General features: G+C 37.8%; 1 protein-coding gene across 1 annotated transcript in view; it reads left to right on the top strand.

Annotated features, from left to right (window-relative positions):
* ERICH6 (glutamate rich 6) overlaps positions 1-16,262 on the top strand; it is a 48,512-nt gene extending 32,250 nt beyond the window's left edge. The window contains exons 11-14 of the mRNA XM_036896396.2: positions 3,450-3,535; positions 5,863-6,018; positions 6,571-6,799; positions 12,339-16,262. Of these exons, the coding sequence (XP_036752291.2) occupies positions 3,450-3,535; positions 5,863-6,018; positions 6,571-6,799; positions 12,339-12,602 (735 nt within the window). The 3' untranslated portion in view covers positions 12,603-16,262. The remainder of the gene's footprint in view (positions 1-3,449; positions 3,536-5,862; positions 6,019-6,570; positions 6,800-12,338) is intronic.
* Positions 16,263-16,588: the final 326 nt, after the last annotated feature.

Genomic DNA, 16,588 nt, shown 5'->3' with positions numbered 1-16,588 from the left:
ACCAAAAAAACCCCAAATAACCCAATTTAAAAATGGGCAGAGGACCTGAATAAACATTTTTCCAAAGAAGAAATACAGTCTGCTAACAGGCATGAAAAGAGGCTCCACGTCACTAATCATCAGTGAAATGCAAATCAAAACCATATGAGATACCACCTCACACCAGAATGGCCACTATCCCAAAGACAAGAATTAACAAGTGTTGGTGAGGATGTGGAGAAATGGGAACCCTCCTACACTGTTGGTGGGAATGTAAATTGGTACAGCCACTGTGAATGCAGTATAGAAGTTCTTCAAAACACTAAAAATAGAAATACCATATGACTAGTAACTCACACCTAGGAATTTACCCAAAGAAAACAGAATCCCTGACTCGAAAGGTTATATGCAGCCCTATGTTTTTTGCCACATTATTTACAATAGCCAAGATATGGAAGCAACCTAAGTGTCCATCAATAGATGAATGGATAAAGAAGATGTGGTATATATATGCAGTGGAATATTATTCATCCATAAAGAATAAAGAAATCCTGCCATTTGTGACAACATGGATAGACCTAGAGGATATTAGGCTCAATGAAATAAGCCAGACTGAGAAAGACAAATACCATGTGATTTCACTTACTTGTGGAATCTAAAAACAAAGCAAAACAGATTGAACAAAACAGCGGTAGACTCACAGACACTGAGAAGTGATTACTGGTTACCATGGGGGAGGGGTGGGGATAGGTGGGTGGGGAGGGTGAGGGGAGCAAAGTGGCACAAAAATTCTCAATCATAATATAAGTTGGTCACAGGGATGGCAGTACAATATGGAGAATATAGCCAGTGGTCCTATAACATCTTCCTATGCTGACAGATAGTAACTGCACTAGTGAGAATGAGGATTTAGTAATATGGGTAACTGGTTGAACCACTGTGCTGTATACTTGAAACCAATCTAAGATTGTATATAAACTAGACATCAGTAAAAATAATTAAGAGGACCATTAGACAATATTAATAGTAATAATAATACAAAAGAATAGTTGAACAACCTGTTGAACAACAAATTTGACCCGATGTTCATGGGTTGGAAGATTAAATATTTTAAAGATGACATTCTTTTCTAACAGGATTGTATATTTATGTGTGTTGGCAGAAGGGAAGTCTTGACAAATTGATTATAAATTTACATGGAAATATGAAGAGCCTAGAATAGCCAATACATTTTTGAAGGAGGTTGAGAGAGAGGGGACTGTGCTCTGCCAAATATAAAAAGCTATTACAGAATATAGTAAGACAGTGTAGTGTTGGGGCAAGATAAACAGAGAAATCCATGATACAGAATCAGACTCTTGCATACATAAACTTTGACTTATGACAGCAGTGGCCCTGCACAATAACGGAGAAAGGAACATCTTTTCAATACATAATGCTGGAAGAACCAGATATCCATACTTTTTTAAAGAAATTGGAACCCCTACCACACATCTTACGTAAAAATCAACTCCAAGTGGATTAAAGACCTAAATGTGCAACGCAAAACTACAAAGATTTCTTTAATATATAGAATAGCTTTATTACCTCAGGCTGGGGGAAGATTTACTATCTGATGAAAAAAGCAGTATCCATATATAATTTGATAAATTAAAGTTGAAATGGTGAAAGACAAGTGAAGGGAGAAATATTTGCAGCACATATGATATACAAAGAACTTGAATCCTAAACATATAAAGAATTTCTGTAAATCACCATGAAAAAATAATCTACCTAACAAAAAAATGGGTCAAACTCGGACACTTCTCAAAGAAGAAAAATCAAATGGTTAATAAACATGAAAATGTGCTCGACCTCATTAGTGTAACCTGAGGAAAATTAAAAGGAAAATGTTTATATTTTAGGGAAGAAAAGTTAAAGCTACAATTAGAGATCAGTACCTACCTAGATATTGGCAATAATAATAATAAAGTCTGGAGTTTTAAAAAGTTAAGTGGGAGTTTAAAGTATTGAATGTTGTGAAGGATATAGAGCAATAGTCACTGTTATTTGCCTTTAGTGGGATGTAAATTGGTACAATTTGGAAATCACTTTGGCATTATCTAGTAAAGGGGAAGGCAGGCATATCTTGGAATTCAGCAAATTCTGCCTCTAGGTATAATATCTCAGCGGAACTGGGTACCAGCATACATACATAAAAATGTTTAAATAAATTGTTTATCATAGCCCCAGACTGGAAACAACCCAAATAACCATTAACAATAGAATAGAATGAATAGGTAAACAGTGATAAATTCATACAATGGAATATACACAAATAAAAGTTATTGGACAACAGCTACACACTGGGATGTGTATGTATCTCACAAACATAATGTTAATAGAAAGAAACAAAATACAAAAACTACATAATTATGATTCCATTTATGTAAAATTCAAAATGGGAAAAGTTAAACTGTATTGTTTATAAATTTAAAAGAGCAGAGCAATGACTATGAAATCAGACTAGTGGTTATGTCTAGGAAGGAAGGATATTGACTTTATGCCAGATACACAGGGGGCTTCTAAGTCAGCAGCATCGTTCTATTTCTTGACCTGGATGGTGATAACATGGGTATTCACTTTATAATTATTCATTAACAGAATACCATGTTTTAACACTTAACTCAATGTATTTTGTAAGTTTTAAAAATGAAAAACTGTATTATCTTCCAAAAGAAATAGCAACTATTGCATGAAATTTTCGATTAATTATTCAGCTCTAGGAATTTTTATATCCATTTGATTACAATTCAAGATCCAGAATAAATAGAATTAAATGGAATCTTTATTATAAAGCCTTGTTGGGTACAAATTCATCTATTATTTCATATAAAATAGTTAAACTTGGGGCTTTAATCCAGAATATCTCCCTTTATTTCTCTCTTCATCTGCTCGCACTCCACTAAGTATCTTGCCCAAACAACTTCATGAGCCATCGTGAAGAGACACCAGATGCTACAGCACAAGCTGGAGTTCAAAGGCAATTTATTGAAGAATAATTCACATACAGTGAAATCCACCTTTCTTCGATGTACAGCTCCATGACTATTGACAGTAACCACCACAACAATCAATATTTTGAAGATTTCCATTGTGCTAGGGCTGGTTTTTATCTTGTCTTGTTTCTATAGCAATATGTGAACAAAGTAAAAACTGACCAACCAACCAACCACAAGCTCCTTCAAACAGACACGTATTATCAGAGGGCTGCTGCGAAGGCTATTATCAAGTTAGCTGCAAGAGTTAGGGCTGATCTTTACTGATTCCCAAGGATTGTTCCTTGTTACTGATGCGAGGCCAAAAATGTAAAGTAAGAAATGGTTTGTATCACTGCCTAACAAGCAGAGATGTCTGTTGTTGTCATACTTAATGCGTTGTATCGGAAACAATTAACAGTTCGGTATCCTTTTATTGCCTGTAACTTATAGACGGTGAGGAATGAGCTTTCAGAGAGGTACTACAAACATGGCAGCAAGTTTCTGACGTCATTTCCAGATGGGACAATGCAAATATTGTATCCTTTCTTTAATCAAGTTATTTTATTGGCTTTATTTCTTTACAGAGAGAGAAAATATATAAAAATACATAAACAGAAAAATATAAATTATCCTCAAATGCTACTACCCAGGGAAAAGCTGTTACCTTCTTCTTATAAATCTTTCCTTTTTCCTATGAGCAAATATATAATTCTTTAAAAATCAATTCTTCAACTAGTTACTAGTATTTTATAACTCATCCCTTTACATAATATGCAATAAATACATACAGAGATATATCACCATTTTATAACCTCATGGTATTTCATTGTAGGGGTGAACTATACTTCATTTAACCTATACCCTAGTATTGAACAAAGGCAGTTGAATTTTTTGCTATTACATACAACAGCAAAATGAAGAGCTTTGTGCATTTTTTGTTGCATCTTACCACTTATTTCCCTGAGTTAAATACCAGGAGGTAGAAATTCTGGGTAAGAGATTATGGATATGTTAAAATTTTGATAGAGTTTTGCCCCCCAGAAAATGTGTACTAATTTACACATCCATGAGCAGCATGTTATTTTTTATTACAAAAATTCAATATCCATTTTATGGAACACTAAGTTATTGATCACTTGAACTGTCAGTGATCTGTAATTCTAGTGATCTGACACAGTATCAAAAGTTATTACTCAAGGAAAGTAAAAAACAGACAAAACTATGAAATAACAAGGTCTTTTTTGGTCACCTGAGGACTCACTTTGTGGGAAAAAGTCATTTTTAGTTATAGTTTTCTAAATACTTAGTCAAACCTCAATAGTCAACCAGAAATATGACTTTCATGGCATAAGAAATATGTTTTAGTGCCTATGAGAAAGAGTGTAGGTTTTGATTATATCAATAAATTTTAAATAACATTCCTAACTTTTATTATTAGTTATCATTTCATGCCTGCCTTTAATTCTTCTTAACTTTCTTGAAGGCCATGGCTGATTTTCAAAATGATTCAGAATCAGTCTTGTGTATACTTCATCTCTGGATTTCTGGCCAGCTTAGATAGGACTGAATAGTAACAGTAAATTATTGTGTGTGATTTTTTTTTGTGGAATCTAAAAACAAAGCAAAACAGATTGAACAAAACAGCGGTAGACTCACAGACACTGAGAAGTGATTACTGGTTACCATGGGGGAGGGGTGGGGATAGGTGGGTGGGGAGGGTGAGGGGAGCAAAGTGGCACAAAAATTCTCAATCATAATATAAGTTGGTCACAGGGATGGCAGTACAATATGGAGAATATAGCCAGTGGTCCTATAACATCTTCCTATGCTGACAGATAGTAACTGCACTAGTGAGAATGAGGATTTAGTAATATGGGTAACTGGTTGAACCACTGTGCTGTATACTTGAAACCAATCTAAGATAGTATATAAACTAGACATCAGTAAAAATAATTAAGAGGACCATTAGACAATAATAATAGTAATAATAATACAATAGAATAGTTGAACAATCTATTGAACAAATTTGATGCTATTTGATGAACATTTTTTATGCTATTATAAATGGAATTTTTGAAAATTTCATTCTCAGAATGTGAAATTCACTGCTACTATATAGAATGCAATTTATTTTTATGTATTAATCTTGTAGCCTATAACCTTGCTGAACTCATTTGCTAATTCTAATATGTTGTTTTGTGGATTCCTTAGGATTTTCTATATACAATTGTATGTCCTCAGCAAATAGAGATAGATTTATTTCTTCCATTACCAATCTGGATGTCTTTCATTTCTTTTTCTTCATAAAATTTCTCTGATTAGAACATCCAGTGCAATGTTGAATAGAAGTGAAGAGAGTGGACAATTTGTTTAGTTCCTCATCTCAGGAAGAATACACTTAGTCTTTTATCATTAAGTCTGACATTAGTTCTGGGTTTTTGTTAAATTATCAGGTTGAGGAGATTCCCTTATATTCCTTGTTCATTGAGTTATTTATCATGAAAAGGTATTGGACTTTACCAAATGTTTTTTCTGTGCCTATTGAGAAGGTCATGTGTTTTTTGCTCTTTATTATATCAATTTAGTATATTTCATTAATTGATTTTCAGATGTTAAACCAATCTTGCATTCCTGGGATAAACAGTACTTTGTCATGATATATAATTCTTTTTATATATTTTTATCTTCCATTTGTGTTTCATAAGTATATTTTGGTCCACACAAAGAGCTAAAATCCTTTTGTAATTAGAGCACCTCCTATCCTCAGAACTTTATAGTTTCATAGGGCTCTCTCTTAAATTGAATTTATTCCCAGAATAGTCAAGGACTATTAGAAAAATTCAGTGACCTTACCTGATCCCAGCTACCCATCTGGAAACCTAGCCATCATCCGAGTGCCCAACAAAATAAGTGGTTTCACCTGTATAGTCCAAGGAGACATACCCACTAATCCTGCAATCCTGGCAGTGCTAGATTCTTCAGGCAGAAGTTTCTGCTATCATCCCAATGGAAATGTCTGGTAGGCTTCTAGGTTCCTCCTGCTGTCATTTGTTTTTTTGGGTTTTGCAAAATTTTATTTCTCCTTTTTTCCCCCAATGTTATTGAATATAATTGACAGGTAATATTGTGTAAGTTAAAGGTATACAACATTGATAATTACATATTGCAAAATTATTACCACTATAGCATTAGCTATCCCCTGAATCATGGCACTGCTCTTTTATCCTTTCAGATATAGCCTGCTCTCCTGTATTTCTTCTTGTCCAGACTAAACTTCCCTGCTCCTTCATCCTTCCCAGCACATAATTTTTCAGACCCCCTTTATCATCCTGGTTTCATCCTTGGGATCCATTTTAATTTATCAGTAGGTATTGAATTGGACCCAGTATTCCAGATTAGCATAGCATTCAGTCACAGTGTTAGTAGTCCTCAGGTCACCTGAGGTTTCCCACCATTCATATGCTATTGGCTAGCTTATAGTGCTACTCATGTTGGTTAGCAAGTGGCAGGGCCATTTTCAAGATTGAAGTCTAATGTTATTGTTTATGGTTTTAATTTCCTTTCTGCCCAGGGTATACATCAATATCTTGGGAGGTCAATATTCAGATCAAGCTGGCAACAGAGTAAGAGCTTGGAATTGGTCAAGTTCCATCAATTTCTCACCCTTTGCTTCATTTAAACCTATTTTTCTGGCTCTGAATCGTTACATTGGAGTTCGCATCTTAGAACAAGACAAGATTTCAATCACTTTTCTAGCAATGGGCCAACAGGCAAGAATCAGTGTTGGAAGCAAAGTGAAGGTAGGTATATTTTTTAAAAGAGTTTAAAACATTTAGAATAGTAAGAGTAAAATAACTTTCATTAGTGTTATTACTAATACATTATACTTGTGTATAATCTACTGTCTACTAAGAATTTTGGAATTCAATGAAAAAACACACAGTGAAAATTTCGTAAGGAATGAAGGCAGCATTATCAATTGTTTCTTCCTCCTCAGAAATTCTTTTTAATTCATACTTGGATCCACGAGACCTTTCCTAAATGTTTACTCTGTGACTGAGTAGAGCTGATTTGGGGAGCTGGTCTTAGGATTTTGTATTGGGCTTGTTTTTCTCCAAGTTATAATAGAAAGCCCAGGGCTAAGTCAGGAGATGTGGGTTCTAACCATGTTCAAGACCAAGCATAAGCCCCGTCTCTGTGGAGGCTCTTCCAAAACCCCCGACTCCTTTACCAGGTCAAGGTCAGTGACATCCTTCTCTTCATTGTCCATGTACTCAGCCCTATTCCTGCATTTGCCAAACCATGCTCCCTTACTTGCCCACATGGCTGACTTTTCTACTGGATGCTGAGCTCCTGAAGGACAGAATCTCTCCCTTACTGATTCTTCGATCATGCCCAGTGTACACTCTCAGAGACTGGCACTGCCACACATGGTTGAGAAGATGGACTTCAGGTTACAGAGATGTAGTTTTGACTACAACTCTGCCACTTAGCTAAGTGGGTGTACTTAAACTTCAGTTCCTTCATCTATAAAGTGGGGATAATAATTCCTACCTTATAGAAGCTGTGAAGGTTCAGTGAGAATGCCAAGTACCTAGTGTGGTGCTTGGCAACAAATACTCAGTGAATGATAGCTCAGCACAGATGTAGGGTTTGTCAATTATGTCTCAATAAAGCTGAAACATATATATAGATATAAAGAAAGATATAAATAAAGATCTATGTGTATCTATATACATATATAGCATATATAATGTGTCACTTTGAACAAGTCTCTTAAACTCTGAGGACCTTCATGTCATCTATTATTAAAGGAAGAGATCACGCCAAACTTCAAAGGTGTCTTCAACTTCTAAAATGGCTATACTTTTAAGTGGAAATATGACCTCAATATACAGCACAAGCAGGAATATTTTACAAACATCAACAAAAGGGAGACTTCAGATCCAACCACCACAGAGTGAGGGTTTACAATGTGCTAAGCACCATTCTAGCTACGTTCAGTTTGTTTAGGCTCCGGACAAGTTTCTTTCTTGGTTAGAAATTTACGATATAGCCTCCTTTTGGTACATTCCATTCATGGTAAATGCATTCTTACCAAAAATGTGAAAAACACTCTTTCCTTGTCCCCTTTCCCTCCTTAAAAGTGTTTTTAATCAGAAAAAGTCTTTTGACGCAAAATAACTTTATGTTAAAAGTTTTTACTTTTCTCATTGTCCTTATGATTACCCCTTTTTAAAAATTACATAAGTGATATGTGAATACATTCTCATATTTGAAGATTCAAATGATATAAAAATATGAGAGTACATGAACACTGAGAAGTAACTAGCGCTTACCATGGGGGAGGGGTTAGGGTGGGTGAGTCGGGAGGTTGAGGGGGGTAAAGGGCATAATAATTCACAACCATTAATATAAGTTGGTCATGGGGATAGTAGTACAGCATGGAGAATACAGCCAATGAGTCTGTAATATCTTCCTGTGTCAACAAATAGTAACTGTACTAGTGGGGGTGAGGATTTAATAATATGGGTAACTGCTGAATAATGTGGGTAACACAGTGGTGTTATATACTTGAAATCAATATAAGGTTGTATATCAACACTTCAATTAAAAAAAATAGAGTAAAAAATGAGATGCCCCTTCATCCTTTCTTCTACTCAAACTCCCTTCCCAAAGGTAATCACCACCCAAAATTCGGTGTGTATTTTTTTTATACATATTTACAAATTATTTACATACATCTTCCTTTTTAAAAATAAAAGCTGGATCATACTATACTGATTGTATTGTTAAGTGGAAAACAAACAGAATGCCCTAAGTATTAGAGGTTTTTCCATGTCTACATTTTATTTTTAATTGCTACAAAATATTCCATTTGTCCCATCATAACTCATGCTACATCTAATGACCTCTCAGCAGCACTGGACATGGTTGCTCACTTCCTCCTCCTGGAAGCATTTCTTCCCTTGTTACCAGGACAGTACTCTCCCTTGGTTTTACTTCCACCTCAATGACTATTCCTTCTCATTTTTCTTTACTGATTTTCTTCATCTCCTCGTTTTCTAAATATGGAGAGGCTCCAAGACTTGTTCTTGGGCTCATCTTTTCTCTATACTCACTTCCTAAGTGATCTCATTCAGTGTCTCCTGCCCTTAAATTCTATCTACATGCAGATAATCCTTTAATTTTATCTCCAGATGGATCTCCCATAACTCTAAACTTGCATATCTCCAATTCCAAGCCTACATCTCCATTTGAGTGTTTAAGAGAACATTAAAAACTTACCATAGCAAAATTATATTAAAAAAGCTTGCTCCATCTCAAAAAATGGCAACTGCATTCTTTCAGTTGCCCAGGCCGAAAACTCGGGAGTAGTTCTCCTCCTCTCTGTTTCACAGCCCCACATCTTTATCTGCAAGTCCTATAAATGCTAACCCTCCTCACATCCTCTAATACTATCACTCAGATCTGCCTCCTGTACCTAATCCATCTGTTTCAATTATTACAGCACCTCCTGATGAGCCTCCATGCCTCTGGTCTTCCCAATGTCTATTCTAATCAAAGAGTTGGAGTGACTGGTTTTCCCAAAGTCTATTCTAACCAAAGAGTTGGAGTGATACTTTAAAAACATAAGTATGGTCAAACTATCCAGTGGCTTCTAATCTTACTTAGACTAAAAGCCAAGATCCTACAAAAAGCCTGCAATACTGTACATGATCTGGGCTTCCTTCCATTCCCTATGCAGTACTCTCTCCTCGCTTGTGCTGCTCCAGCCACACTGGCATTTTGTTGTTCCTAGATAATAGCAGGCATGTTCCTGCCACAGGGCTTTTGCACTTGCTATGCCCTCAACCTAAAATGATCCTCCCCCATTTAACATGTAGCTGCTGCCTCCCTTCCTTCATTTCTGGTCACAGAGTCCTTTCCTGACCACTTGTATCGAAACTAGCAGCATTCCATCCACCCTCCCCGGCACTCTGAGCCCCTTTGGCCATAGGCCACAGTTTATTATGTAGTGCTCTCATTTCCCTTCACTTCCAAAGAGTTTGTGATTTCTATTTTGATTTCTTTACCTCAATAGTTATTGAACTTTCAAAGAGAGTTTTAAAATTTACTATCCTTTTCTTGTTAATTTCCAAATGGTCAAGTAAATATGGCTTGCATTTTTTCCTGTTTAAAATGTACTGGTATTATTACACAATTTCTCTATCCCATACACATTTGACCACCCCACCACCAAAAGTATATTGTTGGCACAGAATTGTATATATCTAATTGTTCTATTCACACTTCTCCCTATAACTGTTTTTAGTTTGTTGGATTATTTCTGAGAAATGCATGAAAGTCTCCCAATGTGATTGTGTAGATGTCCATTTTTCCTACTACTTCTATCAGGTTTTGCTTTATATATCTTGAAACTCTGTGGTTAGGAAATTAAAGATGTTGATTCTCTTCTTGGTAAATTGTACCTTTCACCCTGAGACAGCTCCATCTTCCACTTCAAATATTTGGTCTTTGGCTGTGCCCATTATGTAAAAAATTTGTTTTTATTTTGACAAAAAATTTTTAATATTGCCAATGTGTATTATTCCCAGTTTCCCTATTACTCATCTTTGCCTTCAGTGCTATTCCATGATGCTAAATTACTACACCTGCTTTCTTGTACTTAGCATTCACTTGCTACATTTTTTTCAACCTTTGATTTTCACCCTTTTTATGTAGTTTTGGGTTAGATGTGTCTCTTAAAAACAAATATCATATAACTGGGTTTTGTTGCTTTCTTCAACCTGACAGACTAATCTTATATACATGATATTTTAATGGCTACTCTAAAATTGTGAACATATCTTTTTTCTATATGTACAGAATTAACCTCCAAGCCCTTTAGTTATTTCTTCTCCTCAACAATAATTCTCTCAAATCCCTCAGAAAATATTAACTATATATATTTTCAAGTCTTCCTTAGGCTACTAATTCTGTTTCCTTGAGTGCCTGTATCTCTGATAGGTAAATCTGGTGCCTATCCTTCATGGCCTCAAATATGCAGTGATTCTTGGTTGTGTGTTCATTTTCATATTTGAGAATCCCCGTTTTCCTGCATGTTCAGCTTACTGAAGTTTGCCCCCATGGAGATGTGGTGTGTGCTGGGGAGGGGCAGAAGGCCAGTCCCAGGGCTGGGTTTCCAGCCCCAGTACACGGGCATCACGGCTCAGCACAGAGGGGAGAGAAAGGGGTTGCCTCCAACTGATCTTCCTAATATTTAACATCAGGGCCCCTCTTGCTGCTCATTTCCGTTGACTTTGAACTCAGAATGTGTTGTCCGGAGTTAGGGGTGTCATTGGGTCATTATCTCTCTGTGGGTATTGGTCTCACCTCCTTTTTGATTTTCAGGAATTCCTTAAGATTATTCCTGCTGATGAAAATCTTCCCTATTTCCTAGAACCATTACTGATTTACTCTCCAAAAGAGTTTTCTGTCATTTTATGGGGTATAGGTTTGAAGGGAGGTTGAAAATGCTGATCCATTCTTCGTTATTCATCTGTCACATACCCCACCTTCCCTCCTTCCCTTCCTACCTTCCTTTCAATGTGGGAGGGATTAAAATGCAGAAAAATACTGTGAGTTCTTGTGTCCTTTGCAGGTAAGTGGTCCTCCTGAGCAGAAAGTAGTAGTTCAGCTTGCGCTTAGCCCCCACCCCCGCTGAGGTTAAACACTGCTCCCAGGCTGGTCTCGAAGCCACAGACTGAAAACACCTCAAGCAAGACAGTTCTTACAGATCCATCACCTTCCTGCAGCTGCGAGGAGACATCAGCCTGAACTACCAAAGGCTGTGAGGAAGTGGGGCGAGCAGAGGCCGAGGAAGGGTCATGGAGAGGTTAATGTGGATGGCCTCCTGGAGGCAGGGGCATGTTAGAAGGAGGGGCATTTTAATCGTCCCTGGTCCTTCTTGGAAACCCAGCTCAGGTGCTACCTTTCCTGAGGAAGGCCGTCCCCTCAGTGCTTGCCCAGCATCCAGCCCAGCACATACCACGCTCCCTGCTACTGGGCACTTCCCAGGGAAGGAGCTGTATTTGCAGCACCTTTGTGTGCCCCTTGGTAATATGCTGGTAAGTTATTTGAATAAATTATAAGCACTGCAGAGTATTCAAATTGTTTGGTCTAGTCTAACACAGCATTTCAGCACATTCCTCGTCCAGATGAGCATAACACTACTGCCCCCATTTGTAGATTAATTAGACTCAGAGGGACTCCAACCCCAAATGGTACCCCCACCCCTGTGCACGGTCACCATTCCCACGGTGGAACTGAGCTTCTCTCTTTCTCTTTGCTGACAAGCTATCGAACCCCAAGGAGATTCCAGTTCTCTGGTACCTGAATGGGGATGACCTTCTTCTGCTGGCCATTTTAATAAAGATTCGACGCCTGTTTCATAAACTTCAAAGATGTGCAAATTTTCCCTCCAGCCAGGTTTGGGAAAAATTAGAGCAACCTTCCTACCTTTCTTCACTTTCTGTAAAATTAATTGCTCTTTGTCACAATTCTGGTATAAAGCAAGATACAATAACAACAATAGCAGCTATAATAAATGAAAAAAAATAAGAATGATGGTGCTTTCATTTGTTGAGTTTTGGGGGAGTATGGGAGATTTCAAGAAAAGTATATAAAATGACTAGGAAATGCCAAGAAATATGCTTCATTATAAATTTAGGACACAACTTGAGTTTCCATTCTTGTTCAGGAAACTCACTTCAGGATACCAGAGAATGAACAAAGTGGCACCCGCGTCCATTTCAGTTGGAGTTCTGTCAGGAAAATAGTGGGGAGGGATTAGGTGCTTCCAGAAGCATCCTAAAGGCCGGGGAAATGGAGGTCAAGGAGAATCCCTGCAGGCTTTCAGGAAGCGTGGATGTGAAGGAAGCTCAGGAAGCCAGCCGTGCCCAGGCGAACAAGTGCCGGAAACCCAAGAAGCTGCCGCCTCCAAGACAGCCGCCCCTCCTGCCGCAGGTGAGTGACGGCTGCTGCTTGTCCAGGCCGGGCAACCCTCAGGCTTGGGGCTGGTGCCTCTTATGGGGAATCGTAAGAAACCGGCTAGCAAAGGATTTTGGACAGTGAAGTATCTCCCCTTCCAAGGGCAGGAAGTAGGGATGATGCTGAGTCTGCAAGGTCAGCCCAGCACGGGATCTCCTACTCAGTGATAAAGGTGTTTTTGAGCAGAAAGATGCTGAGAGCTGGACAAGGAAAGCCCTGAAGTCGTCCCTGGAGTGCAGGAAACTTGCCTTTCCTGAACCCTCCAGGACTTCTCAATTCCCTGTTCTCTGGGAGAGGGAGAAATGTAGTTTGAGGGGCCATTCTGAATAGTGAAATCAAAATTTGGTGTGAATGCACCACGAATGAGAAAGATAAGCCTCTCCACCATTCACCACTTACTGTGAAGTACTAAATCATGTAGTTTTCCTCCTAAGGTTAGCCAGCTGAGGAAATGCAAGAGGGAATGAAAGGGAAAGGAGTAAGTGGAAGCACAGAGTATTCCAGGGGAAGCTGGGCGACAGGTGGAGAGAAGCAGCTGAGCGACTGAGACACAGGGAGATGGTTCTTGCTATCAGTCGCCACCTTATAACTCCCTGCCTTTAATTAGCTTGCTTTTTAGGAACCGTGCTACACTGAGGGCTCAATTATTTTTTGTTTTTTCATGTCCGCTCTTGCTACTCACCACTGCCACCTTTGTGAAAAAAGAGGTTCCTAGACTTGTATCTTGATCCATGCTAAATGTCTCTATTTTGGCTTTTGCCTCTTCCTTTTCACTGATGAGTGAACTTTAGTTTCTATCAAGTGAGATAGAAATATTAAATTAGTTCAGCTAATATGTATCAGTATAGATCTGAAATAATAGGACATAACAGTATGACACATAACAGTCATAGCAAAGCCTTATCTGAATCTGTTCTTATACATCAGTAAAAGCTATTTTTGGGCTGCTGAGGCCATTGAATCAATATCATATACCACATTAACAAAAAGAAGGATAAAAACCACATGATCTTCTCAATAAATGTTGAAAAAGCACTTGACAAAATTCAATATCCATTCATGATAAAAACTCTCAACAAAATGGGTACAGAGGGTATGTACCTCAACATAATGAAGGCCATATGCCACAAACCCACAGTCAACATACTTAATAGCGAAAAGCTCAAAGCTTTTCCTCTAAGATGAGGAACAAGACAAAGATACCCACTCTCCCCACTTTTACTCAACGTAGTTCTGGAGGTCCTAGCTGTGGCAATTAGACAACACAAAGAGATAAAAGGCATCCAAATTGGTGAGGAAGAAGTTAAACTGTAACTATTTGGAGATTAAATGACATTAAACATAGAAAAACCCTAAAGACTCCACCAAAAAACTCCTAGAACTAATAACCAGATTCAGCAAAGCTGTAGGATACAAAATTAATAAACAGAAATCTGTTACATTCCTATATACTAACAATAAACTAGCAAAAAGAGAAATCAGAAAAACAATTCCATTTACAATTGCATCAAAAAGAATAAAATATCTAGGAATAAACCTAACCAAGGAGATGTGTGGATAAAATGAAAGGTCCTATGACCAGGATTCTCACCTGGCCCTGGTCAGCTAGGTCACTACGTGTGGGCAATATGTTGCTATTGACTCTATATAAAAAGCTCCACCCGTTGCTCTGGGTGACATGGTGGCATGGCTGCAAGGCTGCAGGAGACCAGAGCAGAGGCTGGAGTGGTGGCAGTGTGGAGAACAGAGGCCCAGAGGATGGCTGTGCGGGACGGCTGTGAGGGCAGAAAGGCCCAGAGGCAGAGACTGGCTTGCTGCATGTAGACTTGCTCTGAGTAAATGGGATTTTAGTGACTGACCTGCCACCATGGAAATAAAGTTGGGTGTAACCCTTTCACCCCAAGAATATTCTACTGTCATTTTCTTTGGTCACACTGAATCCACAGTGAACTTGCCCAAGGCTGAAACCCATTGGCAAGACAAGGTGAAAGACCTGTATTCTGAAAACTATAAGACACTCATAAGAGAAATTTTAAAAGACACCAATAAATGGAAATACATCCCGTGCTTATGGATAGGAAGAATTAATATTGTAAAAATGCCATCCTTCCCAAAGCAATTTACAGATTCAATGCAATCCCTGTCAAAATACCAGTGGCACTGTTCAATGAACTTAAACAAATAGTTCTAAAAGTCGTATGGAACCACAAAAGACTCTGAATAGCCAAAGCCATCCTGAGAAAGAAGAACAAAGATGGGAGTATTACACTCCCTGACTTTAAGCTGTGATACAAAGCTATAATAATCAAAACAATAAGGTACTAACTCAAGTACAGACCCATAGATAAATGGAATAGAATAGAGATCCCAGATATAAACCCATGTATACGTGGTCAATTAATATATGATAAAGGAGCCATGAATATACAATGGGGAAAAAACACCCTCTTCAACACCTGGTATTGGAAAAACTGGACAGATACATGCAAGAGAATGAACCTGGATTTCTGTCTATCTCCACACATAAAAGTAAACTCAAAGTGGATCAAAGACCTGAATGTAAGATATAAAACGATAAAACTCTCAGAAGAAAACATAGGCAACAATCTCTTAAACATAAGCATGAGCAGTTTTTTCCTGGACACAACTCCTCAGGCAAAGGAAACAAAATAAAAAATGAACTAGTGGGAATACATCAAACTAAAAGTTATGGCAAAGGACACCATCAGCAGAACAAAAGGCATGCTACAATATGGGATAATATATTTGTAAACAATTTATCAGGTAAGGGGTTAACATCCAAAACATATAAAGAGCTCATACACCTCAACACCAAAATAAATAACCCAATTATAAAATGGGCAGAGGACATGACTAGACATTTTTCCAAAGAAGAATAACAGATGGCCAACAGGCACATGAAAATATGGTCCACATCACTAATCATCAGGGAAATGCAAATCAAAACTGCAATGAGATGTCACCTCACACCAGTTAGAATGGCCACTATCCAAAGACTATCTGAAAGTGTTGGTGATGGTGTGGTGAAATGGGAACTCTCCTACACTGTTGGTGGGAATGTAAATTGGTAAAATTGCTGTGGAAAGCTGTTTGGAGGTTCCTCAAAAAACTAAAAAGAAAATATCATTCAACCCAGTAATTCCACTTCTAGGAATTTACCTGAAGAAAACAAAATCCCTGATTCAAAAAGATATCCTCAGTCCAATGTTTATCACCCCATTACTTACAATAGCCAAAATATGGAAGCAACCAAAGTGTCTGTCAGCAAATGAATGGATAAAGAAGATATGGTACACATACACGATGGAGTATTATTCAGCCATAAAAAAAAAAGAAATCCTGCCATTTGGAACAACATGAGTGGTTCTAGAGGGCATTATACTAAATGAAATAAGCCAGGCAGAGAAAGACAAATACCACATAATTTCACTTACTTGTGGAACATAAAAACAAAGCAAATCAGAATGAACAAAACAGCAGTAGACTCATAGACACTGAGAAGTGTCTGGTGGTTACCATGGGGGAGGGGTGGGGAT

The sequence above is a fragment of the Manis pentadactyla genome, chromosome 1, assembly GCF_030020395.1.
Source record: "Manis pentadactyla isolate mManPen7 chromosome 1, mManPen7.hap1, whole genome shotgun sequence".
Lineage (NCBI taxonomy): Eukaryota > Metazoa > Chordata > Mammalia > Pholidota > Manidae > Manis > Manis pentadactyla.
This window is presented reverse-complemented; position numbering and strand designations above follow the sequence as displayed.